The sequence below is a fragment of the Otolemur garnettii genome, unplaced genomic scaffold, assembly GCF_000181295.1.
Source record: "Otolemur garnettii isolate 467f Iridium unplaced genomic scaffold, OtoGar3 scaffold00322, whole genome shotgun sequence".
Classification (NCBI taxonomy): Eukaryota; Metazoa; Chordata; class Mammalia; order Primates; family Galagidae; genus Otolemur; species Otolemur garnettii.
The window spans coordinates 114,593-135,146 of record NW_003852717.1 but is presented as its reverse complement, the minus strand read 5'-3'; the positions used below and the strand labels follow the sequence as shown (position 1 = coordinate 135,146).

At 38.0% G+C, this 20,554-nt stretch overlaps 1 protein-coding gene across 1 annotated transcript in view; it reads left to right on the top strand.

Annotated features, from left to right (window-relative positions):
* The window catches only part of GLYATL3 (glycine-N-acyltransferase like 3), an 11,946-nt gene extending 1,773 nt beyond the window's left edge, over positions 1-10,173 (top strand). Inside the window, exons 2-5 of the mRNA XM_003803525.3 lie at positions 1,887-1,994; positions 2,685-2,811; positions 5,411-5,537; positions 9,717-10,173. Coding sequence (XP_003803573.1) covers positions 1,887-1,994; positions 2,685-2,811; positions 5,411-5,537; positions 9,717-10,143 — 789 coding nt within the window. The 3' untranslated portion in view covers positions 10,144-10,173. The remainder of the gene's footprint in view (positions 1-1,886; positions 1,995-2,684; positions 2,812-5,410; positions 5,538-9,716) is intronic.
* The last annotated feature ends 10,381 nt before the right edge of the window (positions 10,174-20,554 follow it).

Here is a 20,554-nt window from a genome sequence, read left to right as displayed (position 1 = left end):
AAAAAAAAAAAAAAAAAATCTTTCTGTTGGGGGCAGCACCTGTGGTTCAAAGGAGTTGGGCACCAGCCCCATATGCCAGAGGTGGTGGGTTCAAACCCAGTCCTGGCCAAGAACTGCAAAAAAAAAATCTTTCTGTTGGTTCCAAATCATATACAAACAAGTTATATTTTGTTTTTCCCTTTTAACTTTCTGAACATTTGAATCATATTTAGGCTACATTCTGGAACAAGTATGTGCAGTTTCCTTGTATGAAAAAGCTGGGTGTTGTGGTGGGCACCTGTAGTCCCAGCTACTCGGGAGGCTGAGGCAAGAGAATTGCCTACGCCCAGGAGTTGGAGGTTGCTGTGAGCTGTGATGCCACGGCACTCTACCGAGGGTGATAAAGTGAAACTCTGTCTACCAAAAAAAAGACCCTCCAAGGATTCCTTAGTTCTTGGATTTTCACCTAGGGTGGTCCATGTTTCACATTAATGTAAGCCTTACTCAATTTGGAAAGAACTGGTCTATGAGGTTACTTGAACAATGTCTCAGATATGGTGAGTCCAAAGAAAGTAAAGGTGAGTGACTTGGATTAAGATAATGGTAAAGGAGGTAAAATGTAGGTTCTGTTGCCCTTATAACTAAAAAAACGTTTCATTGTAGTCTGACACACACTGGAAAATGAACATAAAATAATTATGCAACTCAATGAATTTTCAGAAAGCAAATAGTCATGTGGCATCCGCTCCAGTTGGGAAAATCATTACCTCAGAGGCCGCTCCTTCCCACCCCAGCCTTCCTTTCCAACTAAGATCTCTTCCTGCTCCCCCGAAGTGACCACAAGCCTCCTTCCAAAGCATCGCTGAGTTTTGCCTGGTTTTGACTGTACTATAAATTGGATCACACCCTGAGGATTTTTTGTATCTGTCGTCTTCTGCTCAACATTATGTTTGTGTGATTCGTATTGATTCTACGTAGCAGCAGTCTGTTCATTTTCACTGCTGTTTTGTAATCCATAGTTTGAATATTTCACAGTTTATTCATTCTACTGTTGATGGACGTCTTGGTTGTTTTCAGTTTTTTTGTTTGCTTCCTGTTTTATTAATTATGAAAATGCTGTGAACACTGGCCTGCAACTCAGCAGTTCTCATTATCCCTAGAATCTTCTCCAGCCTCTATGAGCACACATGTGGCATTTTAAAGGTGTTTTGTAGAAAAGACGTCTTCGTGGAGAAAACAGTGTGTAGGGTCATGTAACAGAATCTAATGCTATACTCCAGCACTGTTCAGTCCCCAGGCATCCAATCAGTTGTGTCAGGCTCCGTGGGCATAAAGAATGAGACAGAGTTAGCACCCTCGAGGAATGCCTAGCAACCCTTGCTCTGTAAAATGTGAAATGCAGGGGTTTGGGGGTTTCTTTAGGTTTTTTGGGGGGGAGGGTTGGATCGCCCTCAAGTGGACATTTTATTTTAGGGTTGATGAAAGAATTACATTTCCAGGTTAATTTTCAGATAGTAAACTGAACTTGAGAAGCAGCTGAGCATCAGAACCTTCTCTGGAACTTTTAAAATATGAGCCCTAAATCCACACATCATATTCTGACTCATTCAGCAAGTATTTCTTTCTGACCTGTGTGCCCCACACCTGTCTATAAGCCTGCCAATTCGGGGCCTCTCACTATTGTACTGTAAATAAAAAATGGGTTTGGGGAGAGTGTTCATGGGATTTCGTAATTACACCGGTTTTCACGTGCACTGACGAAATAACAGAAGTGTGTGTGTGTGTGTGTGTGTGAGATTTCCCCTCGCGGCCGTGACTGCCCAGTAGAACAAGAAGTGGAGAGGGTCACATGCAACGGAAACCGCTCCTAGGGTGACGGGCTTGTCTCGCTCGGCTTTCTGCCTCAGGTTTATGGAGCAGTGATGAACGTAAACCGTGGGAATCCCTTTCAGAAAGAAGTGGTATTGGACTCATGGCCAGACTTCAAAGCTGTCATCACCCGGCGACAGAGAGAGGTACAGTTTGAAGAAAAAAATAAAAGGATTGGAAAGATTAGATAGCAGAACTAGTATAACCATAGCAAACACATGCATCAGCTCCCCACACACTGCCTAATCCACCACTGGCTGTGGAATATTAAGATTATTACTAGTCCCAGAGCAAAGTTGTAATCTCTAGAAGCATGAATCACACGTGGCTCATTTGTCAACATTAGTTTTTCTACTGGGTCGATGATTCCTTATTACTGATGATTTTGACCATATGGGTAAATATGGAACAAGATTGAAGACGACAACATCCACTCAGACTGCGTCTGAGAACAAGGGCAAGTTCATTTCAAGTGGTCAGAGAGGTGCATCCCTGATCACTCAGGAAGATTCTGAGAGTTTTGGTTCTGAAGGTGAATCCATTGAGTTAAAAACTTTCTACTTCTATAAATAAATAAATCCTAGGAAAATGCGAAATAAATGTCTTGAAACTTTCCTAATCTTAGAAGGAAGGATCAAGCAAAAGTTACAAAATTTCTCTTCTTTCCCTCACTAGAGCATATTAGGCTTATCCCCACTTACCCATTGTTTTATAAGGGCTTAATTTTGTTAGTGGAAAGTTAGCTAAATCTGTCCAGGTGATGATATCTAATTTATCTAAGACTAGAATTATGCGGACACTTTGTTTACATTTTTATATGATGTCTTCTGTCCCAGGCTGAGACAGATAACCTTGACCATTATTCTAATGCCTATGCTGTGTTCTACAAGGATGTCAGGGCTTACCGACAGTTATTGGAAGAACATGATGTTATCAACTGGGACCAAGTTTTTCAAATACAAGGTGAGGTTAAGTGCAAGACATACTTTATGCAGGCGTTTTTTTTCTTTCCTTTATTGTACATATCAGATAGAGGTAGTTTTTTTGTTGCTGTTGTCGTTTATTTGTTTTTTGGTTATTTTTTGTTTTTGAGACAGAGTGTTACTCTGTTGCCTAGTCTACATGCCATGGCATCATCCTAGCTCATAGAAACCTCAAACTCCTGGGTTTAAGTGATCCTCCTGCCTTAGTCTCCTGAGTAACTGAGACTATAGATGCCCACCTTAATGTCCAGATAATTTTTCTATTTTTAATAGAGGCAGGGTCTCTTGTTCAGGCTGTTCTCAAGCTCCTAAGCTCGAGCAATCCTCCCACCTCAACCTCCCAGACTTCTAGGATTATAGGAGTGAGCCACTGCACTGGACCTATATGTATATATTTAATATATATGAAATGCACATACAGATTATATATACACAGAGGGTAAAAAATGTATACACATTTTAAGCAAAGAAAAAGCTGTATTAAAATTTTAATACTCAAGTTTCGTTTGAGTTCTGCAATTATAAGGGGTGCTGAAACGTGACTTGTATTCATGTTTTGTTATTGGTGTACATGGAGGATGTCCTGGATGACAACATGGCATCTATAAGCCTTCTGAAGAATCTCCATGCTGAGTTCTTGCCTTCCGTGTTCATAGGCTTATTCTGACCCCTGAAACTTTCTCTGGCCAGCCTCACCTCTAGCCCAGTGAGGGGAATCCCCGGCTTTGTAACTTTCTGGCCAGGGTGAGGGCCACTAGCCGGCTATACCCTTTCCTGCGATGCTCTGGCAGGGTGTAGCCATGGCACATGGTGGAAAACTGGTCTGTGATGGACCAGGAGACTGGGTTTCCCTTGTCATCACGGACACACACACTAGGGAAACAAGCGATGAGGCTGGCGATGTACCGGAGGCATTGTTCATTGCCACCCCGAGACCAAGTCCGGTTGAGGAGGTCGGTGTCAGTGACGCTCAGGTAGGTTAGTCGTGGAGAAGACCCTTTCCTAGAAGAAGTGGCATGAGAAAAACGAGCTCACAATCACGTGACTGTAAATAACTACTTCTCTTTTCATACTTATTCAAACTGAGAAAGAACTAAAAGAAGGGTGAGAGATTGAAGGAAAATATGTAGATTAAAGATTTAGAAGACAAAAAGGCTAAAATTAAGGACTTACACTTGGCTCATAAAACTATAAATTAAGGAAGTAAGCGCAATAGTGGTTATTTTTAGTGGAAGACAGTGACGTGATTGAGATAGAAGTAAACAAAGAAAGTGGCTAGTAAATTTCTGTTCTGTGGCTTTAGTAGTTAAAATATATAAAATTTAAGTTTTTACTTGTCTTGTGCAGTTTTCTATATGATACATTTTACAATTTTAAAAGAAGTATTAAAACGACCTAAAAATAATTGCTTCGTTTCTTTGTGTTAGGAACCTTGTATGTCTGTCTTAAAACACTGCATGTACCCTACAAAAATATACAACTATTATGTGCCCATAATAATTAAAAGGGAAAAAAATATTTAAAATATTCTTATACTTATTTAAATAAGTTTATGAAATTAATTGGTTTTGTTTCACTTAGGAGAAAGAAATTCTGCTTCAACTACCATGGTCTTTAGTTGGCACTGCCTATTTTTTTCTCAAGTCCTTTGAATGTCTTAGATGGAATTCAGTGTTATAATCTGGGATGCTAGCCATAGCCTCTATAATTTTAATAGCCTTCTCTTGAAGACTGCTTTTCTTTTCTGAGTCATAACTCCCTGAGGAAGGGGCCCCTGGCTGAGTTATCACTTTGTGTTCAATACCCCTCCCCTCTCGTGCATTCTGCAAGTCTGGGGCCACTCTGAGAAGTTCCTCAGGACAGAAGCCATTAGACTCAGAAGGAAAGGAGAAAGTCAGTTCCCGGAGAGTTCAACCGGTCAAGACACAGACCAGAAAGGACAGAACAGATGGAGTTTGGAAGGGTGGAGAAAGGAGTTACACTATTAATATAAGCACAGTTAGAATGGAGACGTCACCATTTTTGTGTGCCACTGTGAAGCGTTGCCCAGCACAGTGTAGTATATGTAACAAGTATTGAATAAAGATTGATAGATAAAGCAGTATAGCTATGACAGATAAGCAGGAGCTGCATGAGTTAAGTTCAGGATAAATCCCACCGACACTGAGTGGACACCTTACATTCTGTAATGACCCTTGTGGCAACAGACTGGAAGAGAGTCTTTAAAGTTGGTTTGCCACAGTATATGGTAGATCGCAGACCTTTAGAGCTGTAAAAGATCGTCCCTTTCTTCAAGGAGCTTAAAAAAAAATGGTCTAAAGAGTCAAAAAAATCAAATATTTCACAAAATATTCCATGAAAGTTCATGAACGGTGGTCACAATGGGTAATACGATTAGGATTTTGAGAATCAGATACCAAATAGCTTATACTAATTCATATGTAAGTATATAGTGTTTAGGAGAATGCAAGGTGACAAACTGATGATGCTGATGATACTCGGTGCAAAAATATTACCAAAATTTTCCTTTTTGCTTTTTCAAATAACCCACATTTTAAATGATGTCTTTCTATATATAGGGCTACAGAGTGAGTTATATGATGTCTCCAAAGCTGTTGCCAGTTCAAAGCAGTTGGATATAAAACTAACTTCCTTCAAGGCTGTTCGTTTTTCTCCTGTTTCAACTCTTCCAGACACCAGTTTCCTGTAAGTAAACTGCATTTGGGGAAGAACTTACCACTCTACAAGCACAGATGCAGTCCCTGGAATACTTAGAATCATTACAGAGTATTCAGGGACTTTGGATTTGGGCCTTTGAGACTGAGAGAGTTGGTGTGTGTGGGTATTCTTTCCCTCTCCCTGTGCTTGACTGCTCAGAATTTCTTTGAAAGCAATTTATGCAACCAAAACATTTATACCCCTTAAATATTCTGAAATTTTAAAAAAAGGACATTGGTACAATTTCTAAGAATTGAAATGGACTGCTTGGTTGAAAGTCTGTGAGGCTAAGAGTGCCTCAGAATTTGCTTTCTTGACATTGTCATTAGACCATTCCGGTGACTGGTAAGAGACTGGTAATGTTCTTGCTATGATTTTTGCAAAGTAGAAGTTTTTTTTCATAGCTGTCTGTCGTGTTAGCTCACAGTCCTGGTGTCCTATCACCTATGGAACTGGGCCAGTCATCTATCCACTAAGCACGGTTGGAGAAGAAAACACCAACTGGCTTAATGAGATTATCAGGTTTGGAAAATCAACTTTAAAGCAAGGACAAAGAAGCCTCAGGCAGAAATGTCACTGCAAATAAAAACATTGCCAAGGCAAGTATTTTAGAGATAGTTTACATTAGGTACTCTAACTCGCATCTGAAGCTCAGGATATTCAAGATCAGATTCACAAATTTGGGTAATAACTTCAAAATTGTCTAATTTCTTATACAGATCAATTAAAGTTAAAACCTAGTTGAAAGGCCTGACTGGGAACAGAGGAAAATTTTAAATAATACCTGAAGGATACAGTAGTAAACAGACTGTGGGAACCTCTAAAGAACAAATACTTTGATCTCTTCACAAAAATGTAAAAACTAAAAGAGATGAAGGGGAACTTCCATGACAAGGAAACTTCAGATGTATGAACCAATCCCAGTGTGTGGATTTTATTTAGATGTTGATTCAAAACAGACTTAAATATCTTATGAAAATTTAAGGGGTATGAATACTAACTGGTTATTTTACTTTGAGAAACTATTGTTAACAAAATTATTATTATTATTATTTTTAGAGACAGAGTCTCACTTTATCACTTTCAGTAGAATGCCTTGGTGTCATAGCTCACAGCAACTTCCAACTCCTGGGCTTAGGTGATTCCCTTGCCTCAGCCTCCTGAGTAGCTGGGACTATAGACACCTACCACAACGCCCGGCTATTTTTCTATTGCAGTTTGGCTGGGGATGGGTTCGAACCCCCCACCCTTGCTATACGGGGCCAGTGCTGTACCCACTGAGCCACAGGCAGTGCCCCACAAAATTTTAAGAGATTGTACCAAAAACAGATAATATGGCAGACGTGAGGCCATTATCATTAGAATGCCTGATTGCAAGGCTGACCCTTAGCTGGTATCTAGAAACTTGCCCCTCTCCCAGATAATGTGCATTTTGTACCCGTTAGGTATGAATTTACCCCTCCCCCTCCTTGTTTGCTTTCCATTGAGTTTTACTACCAAACGTGCACAGGGGTGTTAATCAGTTAGTTCCAATTTGATAGTGAGGACATGTGGTGTTTGTTTTTCCATTTTTGCAAAACTTCACTTGTCTTAGAATTATCTCCAGTTCCATCCAGGTTGTTAAAAAAGGTATTAGTTCACCATTTTGCTTTTTTTTTAATGGCTGAGCAGTACCCCAGGGTACACATATATGGTATTTTCTTAATCCACTCATATATTGCTGGGCACTAGGGTTGGTTCCACATCTTCGTGTTTGTAAATTGTGCTGTAATAAACATTTGAGTGCAGGTGTCTTTTTGATAAAAATCACCTTTTTTAAATGGTAGGTCCACTCTTTGCTCTTTGAGGTATCTCCATATGACTTTCCATAGAATAGAGGTTGGACCAGTTTGCAGTCTTGCCAACAGTGCACGAGTGTTCCTTGCTCTCTGCATCCAAGTCAGTATCTATTGTTTGGGGATTTTTCAAGAAGCTGTTCTTACTGGAGTTAGCAATGCTTCATTGTGGTTTTTATTTGCACTTCTTTAATGATTAGAGATGAGCATTTTTTCCTTTTATGGGAGATTTTTTTTCTTGCTGACTAGCTTGAATTCTTTATGGATTCTGGTTATCAGCCCTTTATCAGATGTGTAGCAATCAAATACCTTCTCTACAACTCCTTTTTATCTTAATATCAGGGGCTACAGGAAATTGATGAAAACTTATATGACATGAAAATATAGTGAAAGCTGGTGGCCCATAAAAATACTACCAGTGGAAAAGTTGGCGGTAGAGGATATTTAACCTAGAGAGAAACGAGCCTAAAGGAAGTCCGAAAGAATTAACACTTCCAAAGCATGTATACCTGGCAAATTAAGAAACTTGTTCTTCTGGGCGGTGCCTGTGGCTCAACAGGGTAGGGCACTGATCCCATGTGCCAGAAGTGGTGGGTTCAAACCCAGACCCAGCCAAAAAAAAAAACAACAGCCAAAAAAAGAAACTTGAGCTTTTTTTCTGGCCATGGATATGTAGAGACAGAAATTATATACTAAAACACTTATTTTAGGCCTGGCACTGTATAGCTCACAGCTGTAATCCTAGCACCCTAACAGCCCAAGGCAGGAGGATAACTTGAGCTCAGGAGTTCAAAACCAATCTGAGCAAAGGGAGACTCTGTCTCTACTCAAAATAGAAAACTTAGCTGGGCATGGGGCATGTGGCATGTGCCTGTTGTTCCAGCTACTTGGGAGGCTGAGGCAGGAGGATCACTTAAACCCAGAAGTTTGAGGTTGCTCTGAGCTAGGGTGAGGCAATGGTACTCTAGCCCAGGCTACAGAGTGAGACTGTTTCAAAATCAAACAAACAAAACAAACACTTATTTTATTGAGCAAAAGATTAGGGCTCCAGGAATCTGGACTTACCCAAGGCCTCATAAAAGATTTCAATGGAGTCAGGGGTTAAAAAGGGCAATTCTGAAATCTTTTTAGTAGAAAGATAGTGTTAAAAGAAAATCTTCATTAGCCAGGTATGGTGGTGCACACCTGTAGTCCTAGTTACCTAGGAGTTGAGTCACAATTTTTAGTGCATTCTTGTATGGAACATGGTGTGTTTCAAAATGATGAAATATTTCTAGCCATTCGTTCTCTATTGTGATTTTTGCTGATGCCCAAGAGTTAACCTTTTTCTTACTAATATATTTTTTCAATAATCATAACTCGTAAGTTGTAAGTGCCACTTTCAAGGCCGGCGCTAGACTTTTTGCCGCCACTATAAAATATAAATAATACAAGTACTGTCTGCTAAATTCATGAAATAAATAAATAAATTACTTACCTGAATCATCTGAATAGCTGATTTGTTGACATCACTTGTTTAACTAGCACTAGCACGCAGTACGATGTGTATCGTCTGAGAGACAGTTACAAAATGTTTTCGTCATCGCCAATGCCAAAAAATGCCATTGTTCATTAAGTCCAAACAATGGTGGTCAAATTCTAACAACTGATCAACAATGCAAACTTTGATAATCAAAGTTTCGATAGTTCTCGATAATCAGTTCTCAACAATTATTTGATAATCAAAGTTTCGGTAGTTCTCGATAATCAGTTCTCAACAATTATTTGTTATTATTAAAGTTTAACATTATAAAACTAACAAAAAGAATATAAAATTCATATCCTGGCGAAATAGCCACATGGCAGCCGAAAACCGTATATTCCCTTCCCATTCTCCCACCGTTCCCTAGCTTGTCATGCATTCTTTCCAAAAATCGGGACTTTTTTGAAATGCTATGGGACACGGGACAAATTGTTAAAAATTGGGACTGTCCTACCAAAAGCAGGACGTCTGGCCACCTTAATACATAGGGATTTGAGGCGTGGAGGCAAACTCAGGCTGAATTTAAGTTGATTTAACAACAGAAATACTTCCCTTAATCTGTATTGAGGACAAAAACAGGTGGACATAAAATTAGAAGGAGGGACTTAAATTTGACAAGTAAGTGTTTTGTTTTCTCAGAGATGAATCCCTGAAAGATGGTTGCAGGAGGGGAATGGTGTATTTTAACTCATTGAAAATGTCAGGCACTGGCTTAGGAATGGCTTCTCAATTTAAATAAGTATGAAAAGAGAAGTAGTTATTTACAGTCACGTGATTGTGAGCTCGTTTTTCTCATGCCACTTCTTCTAGGAAAGGGTCTTCTCCACGACTAACCTGCCTGAGCGTCACTGATGCCGACCTCCTCAACCGGACTTGGTCTCGGGGTGGCAATGAACAATGCCTCCGGTACATCGCCAGCCTCATCGCTTGTTTCCCTAGTGTGTGTGTCCGTGATGACAAGGGAAACCCAGTCTCCTGGTCCATCACAGACCAGTTTTCCACCATGTGCCATGGCTACACCCTGCCAGAGCATCGCAGGAAAGGGTATAGCCGGCTGGTGGCCCTCACCCTGGCCAGGAAGTTACAAAGCCGGGGATTCCCCTCTCAGGGAAATGTCCTGGATGACAACATGGCATCTATTAACCTTCTGAAGAATCTCGGTGCAGAATTCTTGCCATGTCGTTTTCATAGGCTTATTCTGACCCCTGCGACTTTCTCTGGCCAACCTCACTTCTAGCCCAGTGACACCAAGAATTTTCTTACTTTCCCTAAACATAGACATACTCCTGGCTGCCAACGATGCAAGAATTAAAACTGGAATCAAGAGAATCTTGGGTTGTTGTAGAGGATCTGGGGAAGACATATGAGGTCAACCTAAGAAGCCTTAACTCTTCCCATCTCAAGTTTCTATAGGGAAGAACTACAGGCGTCTAGGGTATTTGTGGCTGAGGACACACTGCAGGAGAACAGGTTCTAAAGCCAGCAGTTCTTAGCATACTAGCAGGAATTACTGCATGAGATCAAATGATTTAACAGAAGATCATGCAGATACTGGCTTATTGCTGCTGCTTGGGGTTCTGCTCTGTGTTCTCACTACCACACCAATCCCTCCGGCCACAACATCCCTGTCTCCTGTCTCAAACTCGCCAACCTGTCGTCTTACCACCTCTGCCTCAAGTTCACTATACACTCTTCTGCTTCTTTCCCTTTAGTTACTTACTCACCACTTCTGCTTACAAATCTAGCAAATACTTCTCCCCTGGAATGTGCAAATGCAATAGTTCTCACAGTTTAGTATTGATCAGAAACATTTGGAGGGCAGGTTGCAACATAGGACACTGGGCCCCTCCTCCATGGTTCCTGATTCAGTAAATATAGGGTAGGGTCTGAGAATTTTCATTTCCAGCAGGTTTCTACTGCTCAGTTGAGTTGGTGGGATGAAGATACAGGCATTTGAATGCTAGAAATGGATGGTGTAAGAACAGAGCCAGACCTTACCTAGAATCTGTTTCAGCTCCCTTATTTATAATCTTTCTCTTACAGAAACTAAGATTCATATATCAGTGCGTTTCTGGGTATGCAAATTCTGTGTCAGCAGATATATACACACACATTCGTTTTATATCTTCTATATGCATACATACATATATATGCATAGAATTTTGATGAGATAATAAACTTTAACTCTCTCATTACATATGAAAAACTTGAGGTGGAGGAAAAACACTTCTTCAAGGTTGTATTCTGTATAATCAGTGCAGGAGGCCAAGCCAGAAGGCTGTCATTTTGATTTTAATCTATTTTTATTAGATCATGTATCCTTTTTATAAGGCAAATTTAAATGCTTGAATAATTAAAATAATACTTTTATTATGTTATGCTTGTCATTTATTTTGAGTTCCAATTGCCTGTGTGTGTGTGTATCTTTCAAGGACAGTAAAGAAAAATCAGCAGCTATGTTTTCCATTTGTAATAAAAACAGACAAAAAAATAATGGCTAGATTTGTCTCATCTGCATAAAGTTGACTTAGCCATCTCTTATCCCCATGATAGTCACAAAATTATGACAAGATAGGGAAAAATCCAAATTTTAGGCCTGGCACAGTGGTTCACCCCTGCAATCCTAGCACTCTGGGAGGCCGAGGCAGGTGGATGGGTTGAGCTCAAGAGTTCAAGATCACCCTGAATGAGAGCAAGACTAAAAACACAAAAACTATCTGGGCATTGTAGCGGGTTCCTGTAGTCCCAGCTACTTAGGTGTCTAAGGCAAGAGGATTGCTCAAGCAGTTTGAAGTTGCTGTGAGCTATGATGATGCTGCACTCTACCAAGGGCGACAGAGTGAGACTCTGTCTATTATAACTTTTAGGTATTATGAGAAAAGAAAACCTACTGGCTAATATTATAGAACACATTTTAATAAGGTATAAGACTCCATAAGGGTAAATATATGCTTAGGTCATCCTGAGCCTGTGGTTACCTAGTAACTCATTCTTGGTGCAGAGAGAAGAGCACCAAGTAACAAGTCCGTAAACCTCTTGGGAGAATATTGTTCTAATTTCTGCCCTAGGGATGCTCGTTATCTTTAGCAATGATTAACCATGTGTTGTTCCTGCCTGATATGTGGCAATATTATTAAAGTCCTCTTTTCTTCCTCATAATAATTTGCCTGTCAGAAACACTGAATTATATGCTGACAATTAGGTAAAATATAAATGTATATAACTTAATCTTTGTGAAGGATGAGGTATTGTGTTATTGTGGGAATTCTGGCTTTGAAATACTATGACTCACTAAAAGTTGTTATGTTTTAAGCACCCTAGTCATGATCAAAACCTGGGTTTGTTGTTTTCCAAAGTCTATACTACTGGATATTATGCTAATTGGCCCTTGAAGCATCTTGGAACACTTTGAAAGTGAATAGTTCTTTATCTCATTGCCTTCTGCATTTTCCACCTCTGTCCCAACAGTAGACCTCATAATTTGAAAGATTTTTTACCTTATTTTCTTACCTTTCTCTTCCACCTAATTATATTGGATATGATTGCTCAAATTTCAACCCTGTTTCTGACTCTTTTAAGGGATATGCAGAGATATGTTTGGAGTAAGGAGAGACTCAAGAAGTAAAAGGTACCTGATGGATAATGCCTTATTTGCTTTGCTAATTTTAGAAAATTCCTCAATGTAATATATAAACCAATGAAAAGTTTCAAGTAGAGCATTAATATATTTGGAAATTAGTTCAGAGTCCACAGTCTGAGCCAAAGTTGATGGTAGCTTGGCTTTGAATGACTCGAACTATTTACGAGGAAAAGTTGTCAGGACTTAGTAATTTAGTGGCTGTGGGGTTTGGTGACAGGGAAACGTCAGGGATGACTACTAGGCTTCTATGTTGGGAGAACCATAGCTGGTGGTACCTTTCACAGAGATTAGAGACTCTCAGCCAGTGCCAGGTCTTAAGCAATGGAGAATAGGGGAAATTGCTCAGATTGGGAATGTTGACTGTGTAAACATGCAATGATGGAATCAAATCGGATATTTGGATATTAAGTTCAAAGAAGTTATCTGAGGTACAGATAGAATTTTGGAGCATATATAGATGGTAACAGAAGCCATCAATTTAGCTGCAGTGGTCTGGGACTAGACCTTGAATATATCAACTATTTAAGATGAGTAAAGGGAGAGGTTCTGGAAAAGAAAGAGCAGATGGGAGATAGGAGGAAAGACAGAATGTAACTGTAATAAAAGAAAATAAAAAGATAAAGGACTGTTCATTGGTGTCAAATTATCCTGAGAAGTCAAGGATAAGGAATGATAAATCTCCCCAGCATTATCAAATGTTTTAAACACATGCAACAGAAAGAAGTCATTAACAAGAATACGTTGGAGGATTCTGTTTATAAAAAGTTTAAAACCAGACATATCTTAGAAGTCAGTACATAATTACTGACTTCTAAGTACATAATTACTGACATAACTAAAAGAGGACATAAAAATGGCTTCCGGATTTCGGGTAATATTCTGATTCTTGACCTGGTTAGATTGCATAGTTTCACTTCCTGAAAGCTCATCAAGCTACACAATTACGACATATTTACTTTTCCTCGCCATGTTGGACTGCAACAAGGACTATTAATTAATAGAAAATAAGCCTAGATTCTGAAAAATGATGTTCTTTAGACCTAACAATTCCACTTTTTAATATCTGCCTTAATGGTATAATAAAATGTATTCAAAGACTTATATTAAAGGGTGCTCATTACAACATCGTTTGTAAAGGCAAAAAAGTCTATATAATTCACTGATTAAATACAACACAACCATTCAATGAAATGCTGTGGAACCCTGGAGAATGGCACCTGCTGATCCAGAAAAGAAGTAGATCATAGAACTAAGTGCAGAGCAATGCAGAGTAATTATGGAAAAGTATGCATAAGCTATTTGAAATTTAACTCTGAAGGTAAAAAGGCAGTAAGCTGATAAGTAAATAGTGCTGAAGGAGCTTTTACTGAACAGACAGGAGCCCTTGGTAAGGGACAGCAAGTATTTTATGGTGTGGCCATGGCTAGATGTCATGATAAAGGGAGTCAGTACAAGGGAGATGTGCCCTTGTCTGGTCTGTTCTGGATGGATCTCGGTTAGGTTTTATAAACATCTGTATATTTTAGCAAGAATGAGTACTTGCACTACCTCAGATATTTTGATGAAATATACGAGGGGAACATTGATAATTCCATCTGCTCTAATGTTGGGAGTGAGGCAAGGCAGTGTAAAGACAGGGACATTTACACACGCTCTAGAATAGAATCTCATTTGATAACACAAGGTTCAATTTTGCACTTTTGTTTTATTTTTTTTTTTTGAGACAGAGTCTCACTTTTTCGCCCTGGGTAAAATGCTGTGGCATCACAGTTCACAGTAATCTCAAATTCCAGGACTCAAGCCATTTTCTTGCCTCAGCCTCTCAAGTAGCTGGGAGTACAGGTGCCTACCACAATGCTCTTGCTCAAACTGGTTTCAAACTCATGAGCACAAGCAATCCACCTACCTCAGCCTCCCCGAGTGCTAGGATTACAGGTGTGAATCACCACACCTGGCCCCTAATTTTACACTTTTATTCGCTTATTTTTGGTGAGTTGAATTTTCAGAAAGAACGTGGCCAGGCACAGTGGCTCAGGCCTATAATCCCAGCACCCCAGGAGGCCAAGGCAGGAGGATCACTTGAGCTCAAGAATTCAAGCCAGCCTGAGCAAGAGTGAGACCTGATCTCTACTAAAAATAGAAAAACTAGGCAGGTATTATGGTGGGCACCTGCAGTCTCAGCTACTTGGGAGGCTGAGTCAGGGCAAACAAACAAATACAAGAATATGAAATAATTATGTATTATACTCCCTTATTTTGTCTATGACACACCTAAAGGTTTGGATCTATCATCCTTAGCCTTAGTAAACAATGCAAGGAATAAATGAAACTGCAACTGCCAGGTCGTAGAATAGTATAAAACCAAGTTCAAAGAGGTCTCCTTCCTTCTTGCCTGGAGCGATTGCATTAGAATTATCTCAGTGGGGAAAATGAAAATACTATAGGTATAAAGTACAGAATTTTTCTCTGTATTAGTTTAGATAGAATTAAAAACAAGTTCACATTTCCCAAGCTTATAATAGCCCAAGATTCTCAATCTCTGCTCCAACTATAAACCCCAATTGCTGACAACACTTTGCTTTTTCTGATCTTGGCCTTGTGCTATAATTGAGGAATGGGATAAAAAAAAAAGAAAGATAGCCACTCCTACCACCTTATCCCTTCCCCCCTCAGCAGTACTGGTATTATGTATGCTCCCAGCTCTGTCTCGATTTTGTTCACTGCTTGAGGGAACTTTTAAACTTGAGGAAGCTTTATTCACTTTCCTCATTCCTACTCTTGGATAAATTGTGAAAATCATAATATTCCTCTTACTAATTTACGTGCAATTCCCATCCAATAATAGATCTACATGTTTCTGAGGCAAACTATGCTGTAGATATTGAACGTTGGTAAAAGGCATTGTTTATGCCAGGTTTAGTTAATGCTATGCAGTTATTGCAGTGAACACTAGATGTCAGATTTTAGTTCTGTATTAATCTCTCTGCAGTGGGAGCATTTGAGTTGCTTCTAGTTATTCCTTAGAATTTTTGCTACATTCTGGGTGACATCCTTTCAGTTTATTACTATAAGTTTAACTATCAGATCATTTCATCAGGATATGAACATTTAAAATCTCAATATGTAATAACATATTCTTGTTTCAAATGATTGTGCCAACTTATCCCATTGGACCTCACCTTTGCACAGTTACTTTAGTTTTACTTGGTAAGCAGTAAATAAAAACACTTTGCTAATTTAACTGGGCGGGAAGCACTTTGTTTATGAAAATGTGTGTGCCTTTGAGTTTTAAGAATATTTTTACCATTTTCAGTACTAATTTTTAATGGTACAAATTATTGGCTGGGAACAGTTGCTCACACCTGTAATCTCAGCATTTTGGGGGATCAAAGTAGGCAGATCACTTGAGGCCAGGAGTTGAAGACCAGGTTGGTCAATGTAGTGAGACCCCAGTCTTTACTGGAAAAAAAAAAATCAGCTAGGCACAGTGGCCCACACCTGTGCTGGACAGGCTCAGGCAGGAGGACTGCTTGAGCCCTGGAGTTCAACGTTACAGCATTCTAGTCTAGAAAAACAGAGTAAGATCCTGTTCAAATAAATAAATAAACAAACAGCAAACTGGAAAACTCAAATTTTTATTGTATATCAAATCTTTTTGTATTCTTTTTGTTGGCTTTTTGTTGTATTTTCTTAACCAATAAATAGGGCAGGCTATTTACCTATGGAAAATATGAGCCCCATTGTTATTGCTACAAAATTGTTAGACTTTTACATGTAGTAGAATATTTATTAGATATGGTTGAACATCTTTGATATATTTTAAGTATTTTAAGTTTCTATTCTTCAGTTTTTTACTTTTATTCTTAGATTGCTTTTACTTTTAACTTTTAAAAAATTAAAAGTATTATGAAATACATTCTTATTTTAAAATATATTGAATATCATACAACTCTATACACATAAGGATATATGGCAAACACTGTGTCTCTAATCTCTCTCTCTCTTTTTCTTTTCTTTTTTTTTTTTTTTTTTTTCCCTCCAAGACAGAGACACACTGTGTTGCCCTGGATGTCAGCCTAGCTCACAGCAGCCTCAAACTCCTGGGTTTAAGCAATCCTACTGCCTGAGCTTCCTAAGAAGCTGAGACTATAGGTGCCCCCCCCATTGTGCCCCATTAATTTTTACCAGTTTTAATAGAGATGGGGTTTCACTATTACTCAGGCTGATCTCAAACTCCTGAGCTCAAATGATCTTCCCAGCTCAACCTCCGAGAGTGCTAGGATTATAGCCGTGAGCCACTTTGCTTGGCTAAGTCTCTAATTTCTTATCTCTCTGCCTGCTACTTTCCCAGAGTAACAATTAATAGTTTGTGTATACATCTAAAATTTTCTTTCTATATATGTGTGTGCATGTGTATGTATATACACATGCATATTATATGACAAAAACACATGAATATACTGTATAAAATGGGATCATGCTGTGTATATATGTGTGTGTGTGTGTGTGTGTGTGTGTGTCTGTGTATACATACATGGCTTTGCAACTTACTTTTTGACTTAGCAGTATTACTTGAGTATCTTTTCATGTTGGGCCATACTGATTTTCCTTTCAATTTAAATCATCATAGTAAAAGTATATCCTATTCAAGATTAAATGAGTGATTTAAATCTTGTTCTAAAAATCTAGTGGGTTTTTTGTTTTGCTTTTAACTATTATATGCAAATGTAGTGGTAATTAGTGGTTTGAACTTGCGGATTTAATTAAATACCTGTGAGACCAGGCACAGCAGCTCACAACTGTAATCCTAGCATTCTGGAAGGCTGAGGCAGGTGGCCTGAGCTCAGGAGTTCCAGCGAGACCAGCCTGAGCTGTAGTGAGACCCCAGTGCTGAAAGGTCAACTGGGCATTGTGGGGAGCAGGTTTCTGTAGTCCCAGCTACTTGGGATGCTGAGACAAGAGGATCATTCAAGCCCAAGAGTTTGAGGTTGCTGTGAGATATGATGCCATGGTACTCTACCCGGGGCAACAGAGTGAGACTGTATCTCAAATAAATAAACAAATAAATAAAAGAATGTAAATAAATATAAGTGGAATTTATTTTGGTTTGTGATGTAAACTAAATTTAAATTTTGTTTATAACTGCTAGGGAGTTTTCTAAGCAAAATTTGTAAAGAGGAGACACAAGCCTTTTTAATACCCATGACTAAGCATTAGCATATATGTTCCAGTCATGCACAAGTTCATCATATTTGCTTCTTACCTGTTTGTTAAAAGATACCCAAGACCTTAAACTGAATCAGTTCTTCCTTTCTGTATTTGTCAGTTTTATAGGTAAAAGTAGGAAAAACGATATTCCTTTTAAAATTTTCCATTACTTATGGAAATAAAGATGTCAATTTTAGGAGTAAAATATAAATTGTTAAAATTTGTTTGGCTTTCTGGAGCTAGATATGTTTGTTCTACAGTTCATATGTAAAATAAATAGGTTAAGAATAGCAGTACCAAAAAAATAGCCAGGTGTTGTGGTGGGCACTTGGGAGGCTGAGGCAAGAGAATCATTTAAGCCCAAGAGTTTGAGGTTGCTGTGAACTGTGATGCCACAGTACTCTACAGAGGGTGACATAGTGAGACTCTATCTCAAAAATATATATATATAATAAAAATCTTTTATGATTTAAACAATGTAGTGATGGTACATAATTGCACAGAACAATGAGACAGGGGAGAAAAAAGGCCCAGAAATAATAACAAAGACCCAGAAAAGTTTCAAAGTAAGATGAAATTGTCATCTGAAACCACTGGGGTAAAAATAGAATTTTAAATGAATTGTAATGATACCAGTGGGCAGTGATAGAAAAAAAGTAAAACAAAATTGGATTCATAACCCATACCAACATGCCACAATAAATCCCAAACTAATTCAAGGTGTAAATAACTAAATACTTTTAAAAAAGAAAAGAAGTCATACGATTACTAGAATAAAACATTAGGTCTTCTTTATAACCTAGACATGGTGAAATGTTTACAACTAAAACAACAAATTCCAGAACAATAAAAGAAAAAAAAATTAAGTTCAATAAATTAAACATATACGTATGTAACTTCTCAATGGGAAAATAGTACAACTACAGCCAAAATACAAATGAAAAATTAGGTGAAAGTATTTGCAACCTATGTCACAGATAACCGGCTATTTTCTGCAAAATGTAAATAGTACCTAAAATCAAGAGATGAAAAAAATACTTAAAGCTCACTAGAAAAATGGAAAAGTGATATAGTTAATTCACAGACCAATATAAACAAAATGACTCTTAAACATATGATGCTTAATTTTATTAAAAAAAAAGAAAAGAAAAGTACTATTTAAAGTATAAAGAGATACCATCTCTCACCTATTAGATTGGCAAAAATCAAAAACTCTTGAAAACACAGATTGATAAGGCTGGGATGAAAGGCACCCTCATGCATCACCGATAAGCATACAAAGTAGTACAAGTGTGATGAGGGAGATTAAGTGAAATCTAAAAGTTATATGTGTATTCACTTGAGCGATTCATCTTCCAGGAATTTTACCTTGAAGGTATCTTATAAATATAAAACAAATATTTGCACAGGGTAATTTATGCTGATATTAAAGATTATCTTATAAATATAAAACAAATATTTGCACAGGGTAATTTATGCTGATATTATTTGAAATATCAAACTTTTAGAAACAACCTAAATTCCCATCTAGTTGAATAGATGATACTTTTACACCAGGGAGCAATATGTAGTTCTAAGGAAATTCTCTATAACATAAAATAGGATAATTTTCATCATGCATTTTTAAAGTTTAAAAAGGCTAAGCACACAGAATATGTGAAAAAAAAAAAGAAACATGCATTAAAAAAAGTATAAGGCAAGTATATATCAACATAGATATCTGCTTATTTTTGCCAACACAAGCTCAGGAAAATTGAACCAGAAACTAATTTAATAAAAAGTCATCGATAAATAGTAGATATTGGGATAGAGAAAGGATTTCTCTGAATATGTCTCTTTTACGTAGTTTTGACTTTTGAACAATAAATAAACCTGAGATTAAAAATAGATTTTTTAAAATAATATTCTAGCTCAGTTCAATGAAAAGGCCTATAAGTAACAACACCCAGGAAGCAATGACCACGCTAGTTCCCTGATCTTTGTTTCTGAACACCTCTTATAGGTAACAAGACTACTGGAGAAAAGGGCTGGTTCCAGGTCTGTGGTAGGGTAAGAATATCTTGAACAAAAAAGTAAAGAAATACAAAGACTAAATGTGATCTTATCAAAAGGGAACAACTTGTGTAACAGACCTCAGACTCGCCAACTTTGATATAATCTGAGCACCAAAACTAACAATATCATTGTCTCCCCCCATAACCACGCTTGACTAGCTAAAAAGCAAAAACTGACAATAATGCTAATGGATGACACATTGATTTTTAAAAACACTCTTTGAGTCTATATATGAAAAGAAGGGTGAGAGGACAAACAGTAGGTATTTTCTTTACAGAAAAATATCTACTAGAGAACAGAGAAGAAATGACAAAACTAGAAAATTGCCACTTACAAAATGCAATTTAATAATCGATTCAAATAAAGATTATCAACAGAGGGTTGAGTCAGTGAACCAATGTTTGTTGGGGGATAATATAATGACATAGCATCAAAATTCTTATCTCATAGATTACGTATTAATTGCAAAGGGTCAAATGTACCTTTATAGTAAGATATCTAGTGGTCACTATTTAACCAAGTGATCAACTGAGCATGAGTAATGGTGGAAAGATAACTGCACCACGTGCCTTCTGGTACAGATGTGATGATAACTGCGATATACCACCTGGGTAGAATTCTTGTGAAAAGTGTTTACCTAGAATCTAATCATAAGGGAACAATCAGAAAACTCCAAAGTGTGGAACATTCTATCAGACAAATGGCCTAAAATCTTCAAAAAAAAAATCAATATTGTGAAAAAAAG